This window comes from Phoca vitulina, unplaced genomic scaffold (assembly GCF_004348235.1).
Source record: "Phoca vitulina isolate PV1807 unplaced genomic scaffold, GSC_HSeal_1.0 scaffold42, whole genome shotgun sequence".
In the NCBI taxonomy this organism is placed as follows: Eukaryota; Metazoa; Chordata; class Mammalia; order Carnivora; family Phocidae; genus Phoca; species Phoca vitulina.
This window is the reverse complement of record NW_022589745.1, coordinates 7,840,595-7,860,685: the sequence shown is the minus strand read 5'-3', so window position 1 is coordinate 7,860,685 and position 20,091 is coordinate 7,840,595. Positions and strand designations below refer to the sequence as shown.

Here is a 20,091-nt window from a genome sequence, read left to right as displayed (position 1 = left end):
GCGAGGCCAAGTTCCAGCTGCGAGATGTGACCCGTACAGGGAGTTTAGAGAAAGGGCGAAAAGCAATGGGCGGTCAGTTGAGAACTGCCTTTCGTGCCCCCCCGGATTTTGTCTTTCGGCCATCCCCAGTGACCGTTAGGAAATACGGCCGATTATACCGTTAGCTCAGGATTTAACGTGCTTCCTCGGCCCTCACGAGATGGCCATTAAGACCCGAAATACGGCACCAGGTTACCGACTCCCAGGTGGGCCCTGTTTATGTTAAGTGCAGTTCGAATTATAAGAGACAATTCAAAGGATTGAGCGTTTCTTTATTGTAACTTAAAAAAAATAAATACAACTGTAACTAACTTTTGTGAGCAATTTCTCTAAAAATCTAAATTCGGTAGGGTTCTCTGGCTAAGGGAAAGAGGCGTCTGGAGGCGTGTGCGTGACCAGGAGCGCGCCGTGGTGCCAGCTCATCTCTCTAGTCGAGAAGACTGAGGTCGATGTGGAAGTAGACGTAAGGAAAATAGTCTTGGTTGTTGAGCTGCAGGCCAGGGATCTCCACAGATGCCTGCAAAAAGAAGACGTCGTGTTGGCCCTCTAACTGCAGAACCCAGTTTGCTGTCGTCTTTATAATTTTCGAGGAGGCTCTCTGACCGCATTTTCTGCCCCGCACAGTGCAGCCCCGCCGCGCACATTTGTGAAACGTAGATCTTCTTAACAATCTGGCAATTTCCATTTTCGGAAAGTGCCTCCCACGTGGAGAGGCTGACGGCCATGCAGAAACCCAGCTATTTCTGTCGGATTCTCTACCTACATCCAGTATACTTGCAGCTGCTACTTGATCCAGGTGTCTGAAGACGGAGTTCAGAACCTCCCTTAAACGTTTGGTGGATGACTTCTTATGAGGCTGGAGGAGCACCGCCTGGAAGTTCACCGGCAGTCCGTACCTTCCCAGACAGACAAAACGTGCGAATGAGTTACTTCAGATGCAAATGTGGGTAAAATAACCCTGACGAGAAAGAGGAAGTTCTAGTAAGAAAAAGGCCTCGGTCAACATAGCTTAAGAAAATGAAACTCGGTTGAACGGAATGTCTAGGGTCAGAGGTTAGACTCATTGGATTTTTCTGGACAGGAACATCTCTAGTAGAACATGCTAACCAGCCATTTCTGGCCGTTGGTGGCGCGGTGTCTGCTCAAAATACCAAGGTCTGTTGGATCTGCAGGAAGGACGACCTGTGAAGGAGGCTGCTTGTCACCACGTGCGTACTGCTTTCACTATAAATCAAGCCTACGACCTGCTTAGTCCTGTGCCTTTGGAGGACTCTGGGCGAGCGGAACCCCGATTTCAGAGCCCCGCCAAAATAGTCTTCCCAAGAGGCAAGTGCCAGAGAAGCTGGCCGGTGCTGATGGGGATGGCAGCACGTGGGCTAGCTCACGGGGGACGGGGATGGCCCAGCCCATGGCCTCGTCTCTCCTTTGTTCCCCTTACCATCAAAGCTCTGGTATTCCCTGGGGAAGATGGGCAGAGGGGCTGTCGCCATCTTTCCCTGAATGAGCAGCTTCCCTCCGGACTCCCTACCCCAACTCCCAGTGCTTTCCACATCCTCGACTTCGCCCAGACCATTCCCTCCACCCACAGGCCACAGCCCGGGCGACCTGGACACTAAGGGCGGGCATTCCAGGTCCCGGGCCATCACTGCCACCCCTGCTTTGTCCTCCCACCCAGTCATTCCACCGCAGTCACTGCCCAGCTGCTCTGGGAGATGGTTTATCCTCCCTCACGAGGATCCCCGTGTTGAGAGCTCTCCTGCCTTTCCCGGCCTGGGAGCTGCTTCAGGGCAGAGGCGCGGGGCCATTCTGCCCTTGGTCCTGGAGAGCAAGCGGCCCTCCTTCAGTGCTTCGTACATGCTGGCTCAATGCTCCTGGCCCCCTCATCAAGCCTCCGGGCCCTTGGCCCCTTAGCCCACTCTGGAATTCAGGGCTTTTCACATGCTTCCTCTGCAGACCCTTCCAGTCCTTTCCCTGCGAACCCCTCCTCTGGATCAATTTAAAGGAACGCCTTCTGTTGTGCTCAGAACATGCCTTCCAGGAACAGCTGAGTCTGTTCTGCTCATTCTCAAGGCTGCCCCCCCATGGTGCTCCCTCTTGGATTGCTCAGTAGAGGACCCTCCTCCTCCCTGATTGCCGAGGTCACCTGGTGGGGAGCCCTCACCTGCAGCCCCCATACCGGGACCACTGTAGCCACCCCAGCCCCACCCCCCGGGGCTGCAAGGTCCGTCAGGTTTCTCAACTACTGCCCCCTTCCCTTTAACATATCACCATCTTGCCCTGCCTAAAATAAACTTCCTCGGCTCCTCCCTAAGGCTCTCATTCCAAACCTGAGAGTATCTGTCCTCTGTCACCCAATCATCCTTCAGCCATCACACTCGGGCTTGTCCCACCAATGACCTCATGGCCCATTTGCAGGGACACATAAATCCTTAGGCTTCCACTCCCTTTGACTCGTCAGCCACTCCCTCCTCTTGCCTCGATTTCCTCATGGGCTTTTCTGCCTCCACCCCTTGTATGTTGGAGGTCCCCCAAGGCGCCCCTTCAGTACGTTCCCTCTATACGACTCTCTCTGAATGTACCCGCAGAGCCACCATTAGGGTTCCCTGACGTCTGTTCCCCACTAACACCTCTCCCAGGAGCCCGACTAACCAGCTAGCTACCTGGCCGGCTCGCTCTCATCCCAGATGACTGAAGCCCCTGGTTCCCTTCACCCTGAAGGCCAACTAGCACTTCCTCAGCTGAGGGCGGGGTCCACTTCACTTTGGTTTTATCGAGTCCACGAACACTTAGCATCCACTCTTTGTCCAACTCTGGGCTGAGTGACAGAGGTAGCAAGCAAGTCGGCCCCAGCCCCCACACAGGCGGGAAGAACAAACCAGCTTGGCGAGGAGGAAGACAGCACCAAGTGCTAACTGGGGGTCAAAGGAACAGGCAAGCAAGTGAACTTCACCGTCTGTCTGCACTAACAAACTTGCTGGATCATGTTTTCTTGGACTATGATCTCTCCATACAATAGAATATGGAAAAGCCATTAAAAAGGATCAGGTAGCTCCATACACACTGGGAAGAATTGAAAGCAGATGAAAAAAGCACGCTGCAGAACGTTAAGGATAAATGGGGTAAGAAGAGCCTTGAAACCATTAACCGTGATGATCTGTGGGCAGGGGGACTGTGAGGAACTTCCTCCACGGTAAATATTTCTGAACTTTAGTTTTTAGCAGTGTTCATATATTACCACTGTATTCAGGAACAATACAGATACAGTAAGAAGAAGTCCTACATTGGGCGCCTGGGTGGCTCAGTTGGTTAAGAGACTGCCTTCGGCTCAGGTCATGATCCCAGAGTCCTGGGATCGAGTCCCGCATCGGGCTCCCTGCTCGGCGGGGAGCCTGCTTCTCCCTCTGACCCTATCCCCTCTCATGCTGTTTCTCTCTCTCTCTCTGTCAAATAAATAAATAAATAAAATCTTAAAAAAAAAAAAAAAAAGAAGAAGAAGTCCTACATTGATAGTCTTGTAAAAAATTACTTCTACAGGGGCGCCTGGGTGGCTCAGTCGGTTAGGTGTCTGCCTGATTCAGGTCATGATCCTCGGGCGCTGGGATTGAGCCCCGTGTCAGGCTCCGTGCTCTCTCTCCCTCTGACTGCCACTCCCCCCTGCTTGTGCTGTCCGTCAAATAAATAAAATCTTTTTCTAAAAAAAAGAATTATTTCTATATGACTTTTAGGGGAAATAGTTTTATCCAGCTTAAGATATTAAGGATATCTATCTATACCTCTCTTGAGCAAATGGGCAGCCACACTATTGGGCCCAAGAACCACTGAATTTTGAGGCCAGCAGGTCAGTCTGGGGCCCGTCGACACTACGGACGGCTGGAACACTCCAGGGTAGCGTGAGTACACCCTGCACCACAGGGCCACAATCCGTGCCATTCCAGGCCTCTGAGACGGGCGGGGAGGATGAGGAGCCACGGGGAGATCTGATCTGTGTCTGGACAAAACCACACCTGGCAGCCACCATATTGTGTTTGGACAAAACCGCGCCTGGCAGCCACCAGTTTAAACAAAACCACACTGGCAGCCATGTGGAGGACGAGAGCCTGTGGCAACAGCTGGGCCAGCGAGGCGGGAGACGGAGGCGACAGAGAAAGCGGAGGCAGGATGGATGGCCCGTCCGGGGCGCTGTGGGGCGCAGGGAGTGGGGGAGGCAAGCGGGGATGAGGGAGCAGAGCGTCCGAGCCCTGAGGTTTGGGGCCTGGGGACAGGAAGGACATGAGGCCACTGGCATTAAGAGGGCAGCCAGAGGAAGAGGTTGGGGGGGAAGAGGAGCCGGATGTGTCCGGCGAGCGGCAGGACCGGGAGATGCAGTAAGCACAGGCAGAGAAGGGAAAGCAGGAACGGGCCTCCAGGTGGGGGGCCGCCGTGCAGGCAGGGGAAGGGGCTGGGGAGAGCACTCCAGAGGCTCGGGGGGCCAGGGAAGCAACGGAGCCTGCGGGCCAGAGCAGGCCAAGAAGCAGGGGCGGAAGCTTCTGGAAAAAGTGTGTCCAGCCAGCTGTGTGCGGTGCTACCAAGATCCACCCCCAGAGCTCATGACACGGGGCATCTTCAAAACCCAGGAGAAAAGCAGGCTTCAAAAAGTATTTCCTGTATAATTCCATTTTCGTAAAAATTTAGTAAAAAATAGGCGTATCTGTAAACTAGAAAAAAAAGCAAAACACAAAGGAACAAAAACTCCCGAAGGGGTCACGCCCGCATGTTAGCCAGCCAGCCGCGCTCTCTCTCGGTGTTCAAAGTACAGGTGATTTTTACTCACTGTTGGTGCTTATTTATAGTTTCCTAATTCTCCACAGCGAACCCATTTCACTTTTGTTAAAAACAAGGCAAAATGTTTGTCGTCGTTAGTTCGCTCTCTGGTTTAGGTTTTAGTGTTTGTGTTGCCTTGGGCCTCCGAGGTCAAGGACAGTGCCGGTATTTCTTCCAGGAGTCGCACAGAACCTGCTGGAGAGGGCAGGCCCCCCGCCCCAGGCCCGGCGGGGGACGGAGGCAGCGCACAGGACCGCAGGCCGCCGCGCACCCAGGGCTCGGGCGACTCCGGAAGTCCCACGCATGTCGCCCAGAGCCAGGAGCAGCACGGGGACAGGGCAGGAGGGCCCGGGCCCGGAGGAAGGGGGCTGGCCGGGGCAGGCGGCGGTCCCGGGGGGCCCCCCCCAGCTGGCCGCTCCCCCGGCCCCCCCAGCAGGACAGCCCGGGCTGGGCCCGGCCGCCACGCACCTGAGCACGGACTCCACAAACACCCTGAGCGCCTTGAGGTGGATCCAGGCAATGAAGGCTTCGCTGAAGTTCACCTTGAGCCAGCGCAGCAGCGGGCCCTGCGGAGACAGGAGAGCGGGTGACGCCTGCTGGTAGCCCCGCCTGACGCCAGGCAAGGACGACACGGCTTCTGACAGAGCAAGCCTTGCGCGGGGACACGGCCGGCGGCCAGCGGAAGCAGCGAGTCGGGGGGCCCACGTCCTCCAGGGCGCCCGGGGCCCGGCAAGCTCAGCGGGCCAGCCACCTGGCACATGCGCGGGGCCACCAGAGCCCGGGCTGCGGGGGGCGGGGGGGCGGCTGGGCAGCCCCTGACCCCAGGGCCGCGGGCGGACAGCGGACAGGCTTCCCTCCGACACCAGCTCCGAGGAACGCGTCGCGCCCCCCCCGCCCCCCGCCGTTCTAGCATCATCCCCAGCTGCCGCTTCCGGGGGGCTCCGCCGAGCCCACCTCACAAGGCCGCAACCCCTCGGGGCCGCAGCAGCTGTCACGAATGCTGGTGTGGCCGGTCCTCGGGGGGTGGGGGGCCCGGAGTCCTGCAGCGAGGGCTCTGAGCTCCCCCCGACACGTCCGCCTGCCCGCAGGTCAGGGGTGGGTCCAGCCAGGGCAGCCCGGGGGTGGGGGGAGCCGAGCTGCCCGACCGCCGCCACCCAGCAGGGCCTGCCCCCGTCACCAGCTGCAGCCGCCTCCACGCAGGGCAGAGGCACCCCGGCCAACAAGCACCATCCACTGCCGGGGCGCGGGGGGCAGCTCCAAAGACGCCCTCCGGTGAGGAGGGAGGCCGATCCTGGGCTCCCTGATTTAAGCCCTCCAAAGCCACGCTGCGTCCGGAAGAGGCGAGGCGCCCTTTCCTCAGGGATGCCCGCGCCGGCGAGGACATGCGAGCGGGGCCCCGGGGCTGCGGGGTGCTCTTACCTCTCCCTCGCCCTCACTCTCTCTCTCTCTGTCCGTCTGCCCCGCCGCGGGCCTAGCGGGGTTACCTAGCGGGGTTACCTTAACCTTGTGGTCCGGGAAGGTGGATGATCCCTTTTTAAGAGCAACACAGGAAGTTTGCTAAAGGCACAGAAATGATTTATTAATCTCTCAGCAAACAGGATCACAACGAACAGAAACAACTCGCGTCGCCGGGAAAGCGCGTGAAGGCGGGCTGGGAATGCTGGCCTGCCCTCGGGACTCGCGTGCGGCCTGCACTGGGGATGGATGGGGCGCTCAGGTGTCCGGGTCCCCTCCCGCAGCGACACGGCCGGCCGCTGACAGCGGGGTCAGCTCCCGCTTCCGTCCCCCTGCCGGGCCTCGGTCCGCACCTCCCTCCACGGGCGGACAGGGCAGGGACCGTCCCCGGGAGGCAGCTGTTAGCGGAAACGGCTGTGCCCGCGGGGCGCGTCTCCACCCCGTCCGGCCACGGGGCCCCGCGGCACCCATGGAAGCTCCGTGCAGAGAACGAGGCAGGCACGCTGGTAGGACCTACCATCCCTTATCCGCCGCCTCTGCGGACGGGGAGAAAGCACAGGAGAATCCCACCCTGTGCTCTCCAAGGGAGCCCACACCCCAGGACCTGGCCTGTCCCCTCGGGGTGACGAGGACCAAAGACGGCGCAGGATGCTGGTCGGTCATGCCCACCGCCCCACAAGCTAAAGGGGAAAGAGGCGTCTCGGAAGCCAGGGTATGGCTGCCCCCGGCTGACCCCGCTCAGCGGCACACAGCCCGAGCCTCGCAAGGAGCTAAATGGTTCCGAGTTCGGGTGTCTCCTCTGGAGCTCCACCTCCCCTCCACAGAGACCCTGGAAGGGCTCCCGGGCAGCGTGGGGGTGCAGAAGCCCACGCCTGGTAAGGAAGTGGCAACCTGAGCCCCAGGCGGCAGGTGTCGAGCTCGCGTGTGTCCCTGGATCCTCAGGGGGTCTGTTTGCCAAAGGCACGACCTGACCACCCGTCCTGCGGGCAGGGCCTCCCGCCCGGACATCTGTCAAAGCTGCCACTGTCCAGCCCCCCACCCAGAGACACTGGGTAGGGGGCCCGGGGCCAGGACCGAAGCCAGCAGGGACGAGGCTAGAGAGACCACGAGCGCTCCTGGGTGATGAGGGTTTGGGGCGAGCTAAGGCCAAGGAGAAAAACCCTTTGGGTTCTGCGGCTCTTGTTGGTGAACCCCTTCCCTGCCCGGGTGTGCGGGCTCTGAGGCCTCGGGGCCCAGCGCCGCCTCAGCTCTGTCTCAGGAAGAGCCCTCAACCCAAAGCCCGGCAGACTGAGGATCAGAAACGGGTGTGCTCACTTGGCATGCACACACTCACGTACACACACACACACGTACGCACGCGCACACACACACACACACACACACACACACACACACACACACGCTTGGGGGCGGGGCTAAACCCCCCACAGGCACTATTACATGATGAGCTCCTGTCTCGTCCTCAGAGGGGACGGGCCCGTCCAGTGGGGCTTTGAGAACCCCGTTTTGTGGAACCCCATGCTGCTGCTCACTTCTGAGGGGGCGAGGCTTGTCTAGAGTCCCTGTGGAAAGGCCACTGACCAGAGAGGTCGAGCCGGACGTGCCCATTCCGCCAGCCCGGCGTCAGAGAAGACCCGGGGCCAACACTTGGCCACACGGGAGGTACTTCTTGCTCTTCACCTAAGCACAGACTTACAGCTTTATGTTTACACACCGGCTTTCCTCCAAAAGGCCTGAAGTACATTCTATTCATTCTTCCCTTCCTCTCTACACTAGGGGCCGAACTGGAAGTTTCTGAGAACCCTCCCCAGTGGGGATGGGGGGCAGAGGGGCCCTGAAGACATTCCACCAGAGGGGGCCCTGGAGCCACCTGGCTTAGGCTTCTCCGTAGCAGGAAGGGGCCCATCCCACAGAGCAGAGTGACTCTCCCAAGGCTACCCTGTTCACATGCCCAAACTCAAAGCCTGGTTTGCTCCCTCATGAGCTCAGCTGCCCGTGCACGCGGAAGGTTTCCGAGTGGCTGTTGTCAGAAATCTCAAGGAGAAGCACCCACTCTTTGCTAAAAGCGTAGGGGGAATAAATACAGGTGCTGACGACGGAAGCTGTCCCATCACGCCTGGGGAACCACACTGCTGAGGCCAGCAAGGTGACTGAGGGGACAGGGCTGCCCACGCTCAGCACAGGGACCCCCGCCTGGATCCCTACCTGCCCTGCCCCAGTCTCCTCTTCCTGGGGGAAATGCTCCCTGACCTCCCAGAGCCTCAGTTTCTCAGCTGCACAGTGGGGCTTGGAGTTCCCTCCTGGAGGGGCGCTGCCAGGACTCGGGAGCTCTCCTAGGGAAGGCGCACCTGGGTGCCCCTCTCCCTTCCCCAGCCCCACTCTGGCAGCTCCAGGGGAACACAGGTTCCCGGGCCACATGGCCCCCAAGGGAGGGGGGTGCTCTTGCATGAAGCCCGCCCGCCTGTGTAGTCTACTCACATACTGTTGCTTCTTATCAGACAGCAACCTGCTCATCTCTTCCCTTTCCCTTTTAATTTCTTTCTCATCATAGTAAAATTCACGGACAGTGAACCTTAAAACAAGCAAATGAGAGGCTTTCACCAGGAAGCTTCCAGACGGAGCAGAGACCCCTCCAGCTGAGACAGCCCAAACCCGGAGAAGCCTACCAAGGCCAGCCCTTACTTGTTCTCTCTGGCTTTGGTTTTGAAATCCTCGATCACTTTTCGAAACAGGGTCACCGTGAAGAGGCCGCCCTCGTTGTCCTCGGCAATCAGTCTGGTGGAGAGAAGCATCTGTTCACCGGGAGCCTCGGCACACCGGAGGTCGGAGCTGGGCCGGAGAGGCCTGTTCCGTCTCCCTGGGGAGGTGGGTCCCCGCAGAGGGGCAGCTCCGTCCCCATCAGCCCAGTGGCCTGTGGGCATTGCCCCCCCACCAGCACCCGAGGGCAGGGAACCGGATGCCCCTTATGACTTCCTGACTCCGGGCCAGGTGGTCTCTACCACCTGCTATTGCTCCTTCCATTTCCCCTCCAGGCTGAGGCCTTGGGGGCCTCTGGGTGATCTACACGCAGGCCCTCAAGGTGCAGAGACCCCCAGTTTGGCTCCAGTTTGAGAGATGCCTGAGCGATCGAGCTACTCCCGACGCCGCAGCACAGGGCCTCAGGGGGTGCTGTCCCAACACAGGGCCCACCGGAGCCAGCGGTCAGCGTCTTTGAGTCAGCCCTTTCGGCCAGAAGACCTAAGGGAAGCCCTTCGCCAAGCCCGGGCAGGTCTCATGGGCATGCTGGCCAGGTCCCCTTTCCTGTCATTCAGAGCCCCCCCGCCCCGCCCCAATCAACTGAGGTGGCCTCTGTGGAGGGGTCCCCCAGCCCGTGGCCACAGAAAGCCAGTGTGGCAGAGCATTGGTGGCCTCTGCCAGGCTGTCGGGTTTGGAGGACCTGCCCATCTGCCCATCTGTCTGCCTTCCTCCTCTCCCTGCAGACGCCCGTGACTTCTTCCTCTGGCCTCCCTCGTGACCCCAGGCTCTGGCTGTCCAGTTCCCTGCACCCCTCAGTGTAGCTCCTGACTGCCATCTCCTGTGAGCTGTGACCCTGGGAGAGCCTCCCCGGCAGGAGGGGGGCCTCGGAGCCGAGAGGGGCGTGGGCAGGCCTGCCCTCACCCTACGCACTGTGTGCTGGGAAGCAGACGACTGGGGAAGCTGGCCCAGTCTCACCGCCCAATCTTTTTAAATTACAAACTATTCCAGACATACGAGAAGGTATAGAGAATAACGAATACTATGCATTGGCCGCCCCACTTAAGACCTAAAGCCATTCGCACACCATAGAAGCCCCGTGCCCGGCCCTGGCTGCGTGTCGCTCCCCGCCCTGATCCCCCAAACAGCCCCTCGACTCCCCTGTGCGCCTGGACGTGCCCAGATCACGTGGGGTTTAGTTCGGTCCGTTTCTCGACCTCAGATCAATGGCTTCACACCAGGTGTATTTCTCAGCCACTGGCTTTTCCTGCTCCGCACCGAACTGTGAGACCCACCCCTGCCGCGGCGTGCACCCGACGTGCTGGTGTCCCCACGTGCATGGTCTTCACGGTTTGACTGTATTCCTGTATCCCTTCTCCTGCCACTTTCCCAGCCCTCCCCGGCCACTCCTGCTCTGACCCCAGTAGGCCAGACGCTGAGACTGACTCCGCTCCCCCCCTGCCCCCCAGCTGCCCCCCAGCTGCTCATGGTCTGTGGCCATCAGAGATCAGAGCCAGGCCCCTGCCTGACCCTCAGATGGGAAAGCATCGACCTGAGCTGAGAAAGCAGAGCAGAGCGTGGTGAGGGGGATCCCTGCAGGCATGCAGCCAGAGGGGGCTTCCTGGAAGAGGGGGAAGCGAAGCGGCGCTCGAAAAGATAGAGGGAGTCTGGCACGTGGCTGGGGGTGTGGCTGCAAAGGAACTCCAGGCTGAGGGACTCTGGTGAGCGCCAAGTGGGGAGGGCTGAGGGTCCCTGCGTCCTCAGAGCATGTCTGGTGCCTGGGTGCCAAGCTGGGGTCTTACTTAGTCGACCGAGGGACCACCATGTCCGAGAGGGATTCGTAGGTTTTTTGCCATTTTGTGTAGCTTGGTCTGCAAGAATACAGAGTCATTCAGTGATTTCTGAAGAATGGCTGGGGGTGTTCCGAGTGTTTAGGACGCTGTACACCCCTTTTCCCAAGGGACTGAGATGAGCAGGACTGGGCCAGAGAGCCCCAAACACCCCAAGGCCCTGCCATGGGCACTGGGCACCGCCTCCCCAGCCCAGTCCTGGACCCAGCCTCCCCACAAGGGCCCCGGACGCCACAGCGGGCCCATGTGAAGGGTTCAGCCAGAGATGTGTGTTGGAGCTTTCTAGTCCTGACCCTGTGTGGCCTTGGAGAAGCCAACTGACTTCTCTGGCCTCTGGACAAGGGATTAACGGCCACCCCCGGTTTGCTGTGAGTGAAATGAGCTCCTAAGGCTGGTGGGACACAGCAGCTGCTCAAGAAATGGCAGCTTCTGTCCCTGCTTTCCCCCACAGACGCTGTCACCCTGCTCCTGTTCCTGCCCCCGGGGTCCAGGCCATGGAGGGCCCCCCTTTCTCTCTGCTGGGCCGGGCCACTTTCCTTCCATGATCACCAACACAGGCTGAGGCCCCCCGCCACCCCCTTTCCTGGGCCACTTACTTGGGGACGATGACCAGAAGTGTGATTAGATACTCGGAACCCAGCACGAAGTCTTCTTTGCTCACGATATTGCTCAGTGTCCGAGTGAAGAGGTTTCCCCTGAATCCATGTGGGACAAAGAGGGTGGGATCAGCAGAAAGGCAGAGGGAGGCCTCGTGGGCCTGGGCATTTGGGACGCATGGACCCCCGCACAAACACAACACACAGGCCCTGGGTCAGGAGGACAGGCAGGAAACACGAAGGCTCGTATGTCCCCCCAGAGTGGCAGATCCCTGGGCTGAGTGTGCCCCCGACCCCCTAGTTCTGGGTGGCCGGAGCTGCTGCGGCTAGCAGGGCCGGGGCCCCCTCACCAGTCCCCCGAGGGGCGCCGGAATCCAACACCACCATCACCTGCGCTGCCCCTGGGACTGCTGGGAGGGGACTGTGGGTGGCAGGCAGCTTGAGTTACTCAAGTGTCAACACTCGGGCTGTCCTGGGCAGAGACGGGCCCAGAGAGAGCTCCGTTTCACTTTTCACACCTCCCAGGTCCAGCCGCCAGGGGACATTCACCTGCAATCGCGTGCTCCATGCCCAGTGGAACCCGGGCTCCAGACAGGTCATGGCATTTTTAGCACATGGTTCAAGGCTATTGCAGCAACAAATGGGCCAAGGGACAGCTCGGAGACCGTCTGTAGCCTGGGCGCCCTGGCCACGGTTACCAGCTGATGTATTAGCTCTGGCGAACGGCTCTCAAGCACTCGGCCAAGGCCAAGGCCTCAGGTAACAGGCCACCTCCAGCCTCACCTCTCCCACCTGTGCCTTCACTGCTGAGTCCCTTAGGACCCTTTCCAAAGGCACAAGGCCTGCGCCCCCTACCTCGTCACCGTTCCGCCGTCGGGTCTGCCCTGTCTGGTTTATGTCTGTACTCCTAGCACAAAGCAGATTCTCCGTAGATACTTGTTGAGCGAGTCACTGTGAGCTCCCCGAGTGCAGAAATTACACTGTCCTCTGCTTTGTGACCTTTAGGGCCTGGCATAAAGCCTGAGAGTGTAGTAGGTGCCTAATACACGTTTATCGGAAGAAGAATAACGAACGAAGGAGGCAGGAACAGCTTCACCCCATCCCCCTTCACTCAGGGGAGTGATCAATAGATCAGCACTGCGGTCAATCAGCCGCTGAGCTTCTTCATCAGCTGACTGACGAGGCCGGACCAGATGTCTGCTCAAGCCCCAAACGATTCTCAAGGAGTCCACAAGTCGGTGATGCGACAAGTAGATGGCCCAGCAGGTAAATGGTCAATGCCACCACGGATCTAAGCCAAGGTCACCGTTTAGGGCGCTCTCTGCCACCAGTACCCTGCCCTTCGCCCATCTCCTTCCTTCGTAGGGCCAAGGATGCGGCGAAACTCAGGTGATGCCCATTTAGTTCTGGTGCCAAGTCACGCCACCAATAATGACTATTTCTAGTTGAAGTGCATCTTTCCCTTTTTGGTTTTAAATTCTACGTACTATAAGCTTCTTTCACAAGAAGCCGGCTGGCCCAGGGACCATCCGAAGGGAGAGGCGGAAAAGGGGAGGGAAGGTGAGCTACTCAGAGGGACAGCTGATTCTAAAGTCCCCTGGGCACTGCCCTTCTTTGGAGGATCTTCAGACAACTGCCAACAGAATCAGAGCCACAATCTGAGGAGACTGGGAGGATCCTCCATGCCAACTCAGTCCTACTCAGGAGCACCTTCCGGACTCCCTGGCGGGAGCTCAACTGGCCTTTCCTGACATGCCTCCCACAACGAGGCACTCACTACCTCACAAGACAGCTGCTGCCATCATGACACTAGGTTTCTGCTTTCCTCCAGACACCTCCCACCATCTTGGTGACTGGTGGCTGGTGGGCCATGCGGTCTGCTCCGTCTCTCACGTGGAGGTCCTTCAGTTGAATGAAGAAGGCACCAGAGTCCCTGCGGTTGCTCTGCTCTGGGTTGCAGCACCCACTGCCCCTGGGGGGCCCTCACAAAGGGCCAGGCTCTACCAGTCAGGTCCCCCTCTGCCTATGCAGAGAGGGTCCTCTGTAAAGCTCCCCGGGGGAAAGGTCTTGGGACCCACCCCAGCTGTTCTCAGTAACCTGGGGCGGTTGGGAGAGGGAGGGAAGGGGGCGAGGGGCAGCATGGTATTCCTCTCTGGGTCCAGGCAGGGAGGTGCCATCACCCCTGCTTGGGCCTTGCCACCCGGTCATATGCACCAAGGCCTCCCCTCCCAGCACGCAGCTCCCAAGAGGCAGGAGTGCCTCGGCATCTGCCTGGTTGGCTGGCTGGCTCTCTGGCTCTCTCTCAACCCAGGCACAGACCAGGTTCACCCAGTGATCTGAAAGGCACACTCCGGCCCCAGCCCGGCCCCGGCAGGGCAGAAACTCGGATACTCACATGGATTTCTTCTCCAGGTTCTCCAGGTTTGTCTTCAGAGTGTTGTAGGCGGCCGTTCGGGATTTCAGGTCAGTCTCGATCTGGGCCAGTTGCTATTTGGAAAAGCAAAAGAGGTGGCCGAACTTTTCAAAATGGCCCTAAACTGTTCACAGCACACTTCGGAATAAGGAATCATCAGTGCTGCCCACCGGTCAGGAAGGCTCCGTTTTCTCCCCACGGCTCTCGCACACGCCAGTGGGTGGCCCTACAGTCGCCTGCAGGGAGCAGGGAGAGCTTCACAGCCCCACTTTGCAGATACCGCGGCCCGAGACAGGCACGGCTGTTCCAGGCTCACTCAGTGAGGCGAATCTTCTGATCGCGAGCCCTTCTCGCACTGCCAGGCCAGCCCAGCTGACCCCATCCTGGCTTGAGGGGGGACCACTGTGGCACGACCCTGCCAATGCCCGGTCCCAGGCTCAGCTGGGCCCCACAGCCCCTTCCCACAGGAAGGGGTAGGTAGGTAGGAAGGTTCCTTTTGGCTTGGACGCAGGTCATGGGTCTGGCACGAAGGAGATCCCCTGTTCTCGAGTTTCAGGGAGGGCATCCCAGACCCCCACCTGCAGCGGGCCCAGGCGGACATGTCGTGGAAAGAGGAGAAACAGGACAAGCCCGGGCCCACGGCCTAGCTCTCTGGCTGCCTGGCCTCAGTGGCCCCATCTGCGTGGCCAGGGGGGTAATGTCCTCCCCAAGGGCTCGAAACAGAGAAAGGCAAATGCCCACCATGGCCTACCTCGCCGGAAGCCCTCAAAACACAGCCCCTGCCCCCCAGCGCTCACACTTGGGCAGTGGAGCCCATCAGTCCAGAACTGGTTCAACAAAGGGGGGCACCCCATGGTACGGGACTCGGCGCAGCCTTCCAGATGATCGCGGGAGACTCCCGCACGCAGCGGGGCGCAGGGCCGACCCCCGCAGCTCCTGAGGGGCCGCACCCCTCCTCCCAACCCAGAGCCCCACGTGCTGGGCCAGCTCCCTGGTGGCGCGCAGTCGCCCCCGTGGGACCCCCGCTCCACGCCAACAAACACTGCCGACACGGATACCCCAGCAGCAGCACGCGACAACAAGGAGGCGGCCTGAGGGACCGGACGATCCTGACCTGAAATACACAGATTTCGTTCGTATAGAGACGGGAGGATCCACTTTCAACGGTTAACACGTCGGTCACCTTTAGCGGGGGAGGAAAGGGAGGGGTCTTGTCATGGGAAGCCTCTCACGTTTTTATCCTCCTATCTTGGATATGTCTGATTTTTAAAATAAGATTTATATATATTTTTTTTACAATTTTTTAAAATCTTTTCCTTTGAAACAATGACAGATTTCATGGGAAATTACAGAAAGAGGACACAGGGGGACACCCCACTGGCTCGGTCGGTGGGGCATGCGGCTCTTGATCTTGGGGTCGTGGGTTCAAACCCCACGTTTGGTGTAGAGATTACTTAAAAAAATGAAAAAATAAAATATTTTTAAAAATAGGACACAGAGACCCCATGTACTCATCTTACATAACAACAGTACGCGGTCATAACCAAGAAACCGACTCAGGTACAATCCACTGTCTTGATTTTTAAAATATTATACACACACACATACACACACATACACACACAATTATTTTTTAATGGAAAAAAACCAAACAAAAAAATCCTACATCTTCCTTCCTTTTCTGGTTTCACCACAAGCCAATGAAAACCCGCGGAGGGGTGTTTGGAAACCAGTGGATGGCGAGAGGAACCAGGGCTCTGGAACCAGTTCGCACTCAGCCTGCCTGTGAGCTGGCGTCAGGTCTGGCCCTCTCTGAGCTCAAGCCCACGAATTACGGAGAGCTCCCAGAATCTGCAGAGCAGGCTGTTCAGCAAGGTGGGGCCCACCTGCCCCAGCCGGAGCTCCTCCAGGGGGCCGGGTCCCCCCACCCGCCCCTGTGTCTGTGACCCCGGGAGGGTGGCCGGCACGGGCAGTGCTGAGGACGTGCGTTCAGCCAGGCTCCGAGGTGTGGGGCTGGCTGGCAGAAGCCCCGAGAGCCTCCCGGACCCACCTGCAGAACCCAGAGATGTTTCCAGTGGTGGAGACACCAGCCGCCAGCGCCCCGAGGGGGTCGGCATGGAACCCCCACCCTCGGCTGCACGTGTGCGTGCTGAAGAATAAACCCTGCGCTGTGTCACACCCATGAGGTCTGGGGGCTTTTTCGACCCTGCAGCATGACCAGGCCTGTGGAGACTGACACCGCGGTGGGCTGGGTCCCTGACCAGGTGACAGGTCATGCTGCCACAATGCAGGGCTGGGAGGGGGCGAAGCCCTCCCCACCCTTGAGCCTCTTCTTTAAGGGCCGGGGGTGGGCTGAGTTCCCAGCGGTCGGGAGGGTCTGGGGGCCGGGGCCTGGCCCTGACCACGTCAGCACAAGGCTCCTCCCAGGCTGGGAGACCTGCTTGGACATCCAGCAAGTGCTACTCGATGCCCAGCAACACAGCGACTTTTGTGTCCCCAAGGCTCTCCCCGTGAAGGACCTCCCATTGGAGGAACAGACCTGAACCAGGGCTGTGGGCATCACACACGGGGTCCTGGTGCCAGGACAACCTCCGGGGGCCAATACTCAGAGCCTCAAAGAGCTGGTTCCCTGCAGTGGAGCTGGCCCCGGGCTTCCTTGGGAAGCCTTGTCTCTCTCTCTCTCTCTCAAACACACACACACACACACACACACACACACACACACACACAGCCCAACCAAGACCTGCATTCCCATCCCAGGTCCCGGAGCAAGCCACTTAACCTCTCAGCCAGCTTCCTCATCTGAGGTCAGAGGAAGGGGGTCCTCCCTCACAGGGGTGACACGGAAGGAGAGCCCTGCGTGGTTCTGGGCACACGGAGAGTGCTATCAACACCGGTGCCCTCCTCCCCCTCCCTGCTTTCCTGCCGAAGTCACTCTCTGGGTGCCTGGACTAGAGAGAAGCCAAGTACTGTCCTCTCCAACTGCTGTGCTCCCCTCTCGGTTGACCCCCCGACATGTCCCGGGGTCCTCATCGCTAGCTGGCATCCCTGGGACAGCCCCGCCAGTGAGCACAGTCCCGAGTAGACCCAGAGCATGGCCTGACCGCCTGCCTGGCTCAGCCTGGCCTCGGCAACGCAGGGTGCACCTCTAGGTTGGTGGTAGAGGCCCACAGAACCTCCCGGAAGCCACGCCTGCCACAGGAGCCCTGGGCAGCCCCTCCTCAGAGGGCTTTCCAGAATCACTGCCCAATTGTCCCAGGAGGGGCTGGGACCTCTGTGGCGTAAGCAGTGCCCGAGAAGCCGCACCCAGATTCCGGAGCCTTCTGGCCCCACCCGAGTTCCCAGAGACACGGGCCAGGCACCAGCCTGCTGTGGGGAGCGCACAGGGCTGCACTCGGATGGGTCCCAGTGGCCCATCTCCTGCACCTGACCCGCCCAGACACACCTGGGTGGCTCTGTGGTCTGAGGAGACAACAGGAAGGCTTCGTTCCTGGCCTGGCTGAGACTCTCTCCCCCAGCCACCCGGGCCAGGAGGAGACATGGCCCATGAGGGGCTCAGTGTACGGCAGAGGGAGGGGGACAGGCAGTCACCAACCATCAGAGCTCACCCTCAGCGAGACACACAGGAGTCAACAAGGCCACGAGACCCCCACAACGTCCCCAGAGACTCGAGCCACGGTGCTTTTATTTATGAAGTGAAAGCTGGAGGCCATCGCTTACCAAGATGGTAGAATTGTGGGGTGCAGTGCTTACTGGCCTGTTTTTTTTTTTAATTTATTCATTTATTTTTAGAGGGGGATGCGGAGAGAAACAGAGTCCCAAGCAGACTCCCCACTGAGCGCAGAGCGTGATGTGGGGCTCAATCCCACAACCCGAGATCATGACCTGAGCCAAAACCAAGAGTCGGAGGCTCAACCGACCATGCCACAAGGTGCCCCTTACCGGCCTCACTATTGTCACAGGCTCCTCAAAGCAGGGGCAGGACCCCTGGTGATGCCTTCCAGAAACGCCTCCCAGGAGTTAGGGCTCCGAAGCTAGACTCTCCACAGAAGCAGATAGTTCTTGTCAAGTAGACAATCACTCTGGGATGTGGTTGGGGGGTATGAGGCTCTTGTTAGTAGGTCAGGATGGGGCTGAGCTGCTCCCTCAGCACCTTTCAAAAAGTAGCGAGCTGGAGGGAACCCACGGAAGGGGCACCAGGGTCTGGGCCAGGCATGTCAGGGGAGTGTCTGTGGATGCCGCCGGGCAGGCAACAGGGCCAGAAGGGGTATGGAGGGAGAGCAGGTGCCCGCCTTGAAACCCCAAAGTCTCTGGCCTTGCCCAGGGCATGGAAGGCCACACCTCAAAAAGGCACCGGGCCTGGTCAGGGCTGGCAGGAAGCAGATGGGAGGGGGACTCCACCCAGGGTCACTCGGCAGAGCTAGGACCCCACCTAGCCCCCTGACTGTGGCCTCCCAGAAGGTCCCTCTTGGCACCACCGCCAGGGCCCCAAGGCCATGTAGATCTCCCTCAGGTGCTCAGATCGCCCTGGTCACCGAAGTTTATCTGTCCCCCGAGAGAAGGCCCTCCTCACCTTCGCTAGCGTGTCCACCACGCTCACCAGCGGCTGCTTCGCGGGGTATTTCGCCATGTCCCATTCAAAGTGGGTCACAAAGGATGGTAAGTCAACTGGAAGAAACATTTCAACAAATGAGTGGGACTCTCCCCATCTCGTGAGACCAAGGCTGCCAAACCCCGAGCCAAGCATCCCCACTGAAACCAAGGAAGCAATCAGAGAAAAGGGAGGAGAGAGTCAGGGCCCCGGAAGAGCACACACGCCCCCCGGGAGTGGGGTACTGAGCCAGCTGGCTGGCCTTCGGTCAGGACCGTCAGCAGCACCCAAAGCCCCTCCGAAAAACCCGCCACCAGCCACAGGGCCACGGTGACCAGAGCACACCTGTGCCCCAAATGCTCTCATACGGCTGCCCCCCGAGATCTGCCTTTGGGAGATCCTACTTTCCCACGGGGTAGAAGCAAAATCGGGAGATAGTCTGAGGGCCCGGTTAATACCTCCCTTTTCTGGTTGTGTTGGCCACACTCCCGTTGGGCTATTGGTCTGTTTTGAGGTACCTCAAAAGACACGCCAGAGAGCCTCAGGCTGACTCCCGAAGACCACGGGGCTAGTAATGGTGCCACCTCTCACAAGAAGAGCCGTTTCTCCACCTTCCTCACCCAAGCACTGGGTAGAGGCCATTACAACGCAGATGGTTTGTTTTAAAGAAGGCATTTTAGGGGCGCCTGCGTGGCTCAGTTGGCCGAGCATCCTCCTGATTTCTGGGTGGGTCATGATCTTGGGGGCCCGGGAATGGGTCCCCGTCGGGCTCTGTGCTCGGAGGGGAGTCTGATTGAGATTATCCCTCTGCCCCTCCCCGCTTGTGCTCTCTCTCTCTCAAATAAATACATCTTTTAAGAAGGAGGGGAAGGAGGAGGCGGAGGAAGAGGAGGAGGAGGAGGAGGAGGAGAATGAGAAGGCGGCTGTGGCAAAACTTGGCAAAATTAACTAGAGTCTATGACTGTGGTTTTTACTGCCTGGTGAGGAGGTGCATTTTTCAGTGTCTGTCCTTTATGTAAGAGTCTATAGTGAGGAGACCAAATCAGGGTTTTCTCAGAAATTTCCCTTTCCCCCTTACTTTCTCCAAAAGCAAACCTAAACCCAGCGCCCTTGGGGTGTCTCTGGTTCCCTAATCAGCCGCGGGCAGAGGATGGAGCTCTGGAGTTGAGGTCCGACAAGCCCCACACAAGGGAACCTGGGCCGAGCCAGGACCAGGATAACTCAGCTCAAGTGCGCACCCTTCAGATCAGCTCTGTGCACATTTAGAGAGCGCCCCCTGGAGCCAACTCTGCTTACACCTGCCCCTCACTCCCTGTACTGAGTTGGGTCAGTGTATGCGATGCTGGGGTGGCCCCCAGAAACCCTTGAACCCGAGCAAGACCAGCCTGCCCCCACTGGCTTCTCACACCACATGTGCACGCGTGCCCTGCCCAGCACGTCCTTGTGCAGATAAAGGGCACTGGGGGGGTTGCTCACTCAACGGTCAGGAACCTCCACTGAACACCAGCTTGCTACTGTGGGGGGGGAGAGACCACACCCACCAGCACCAGCTTGCTACCATTGGGGGGAGACCACACCCACTGAGCGCCAGCTTGCTACCATTGGGGGGAGACC

The 20,091-nt window shown here is 59.2% G+C and overlaps 1 protein-coding gene across 1 annotated transcript in view; it reads right to left on the bottom strand.

The window, feature by feature from the left end:
• Positions 1 to 303: 303 nt before the first annotated feature.
• ATP6V1C2 (ATPase H+ transporting V1 subunit C2) overlaps positions 304 to 20,091 on the bottom strand; it is a 52,917-nt gene continuing 33,129 nt past the window's right edge. Inside the window, exons 5-14 of the mRNA XM_032430066.1 lie at positions 18,460 to 18,554; positions 13,869 to 13,960; positions 11,474 to 11,572; positions 10,830 to 10,898; positions 8,977 to 9,069; positions 8,773 to 8,866; positions 6,259 to 6,396; positions 5,308 to 5,405; positions 803 to 935; positions 304 to 556 (exon numbers count right to left, since the gene is read on the bottom strand). Of these exons, the coding sequence (XP_032285957.1) occupies positions 467 to 556; positions 803 to 935; positions 5,308 to 5,405; positions 6,259 to 6,396; positions 8,773 to 8,866; positions 8,977 to 9,069; positions 10,830 to 10,898; positions 11,474 to 11,572; positions 13,869 to 13,960; positions 18,460 to 18,554 (1,001 nt within the window). The 3' untranslated portion in view covers positions 304 to 466. The remainder of the gene's footprint in view (positions 557 to 802; positions 936 to 5,307; positions 5,406 to 6,258; positions 6,397 to 8,772; positions 8,867 to 8,976; positions 9,070 to 10,829; positions 10,899 to 11,473; positions 11,573 to 13,868; positions 13,961 to 18,459; positions 18,555 to 20,091) is intronic.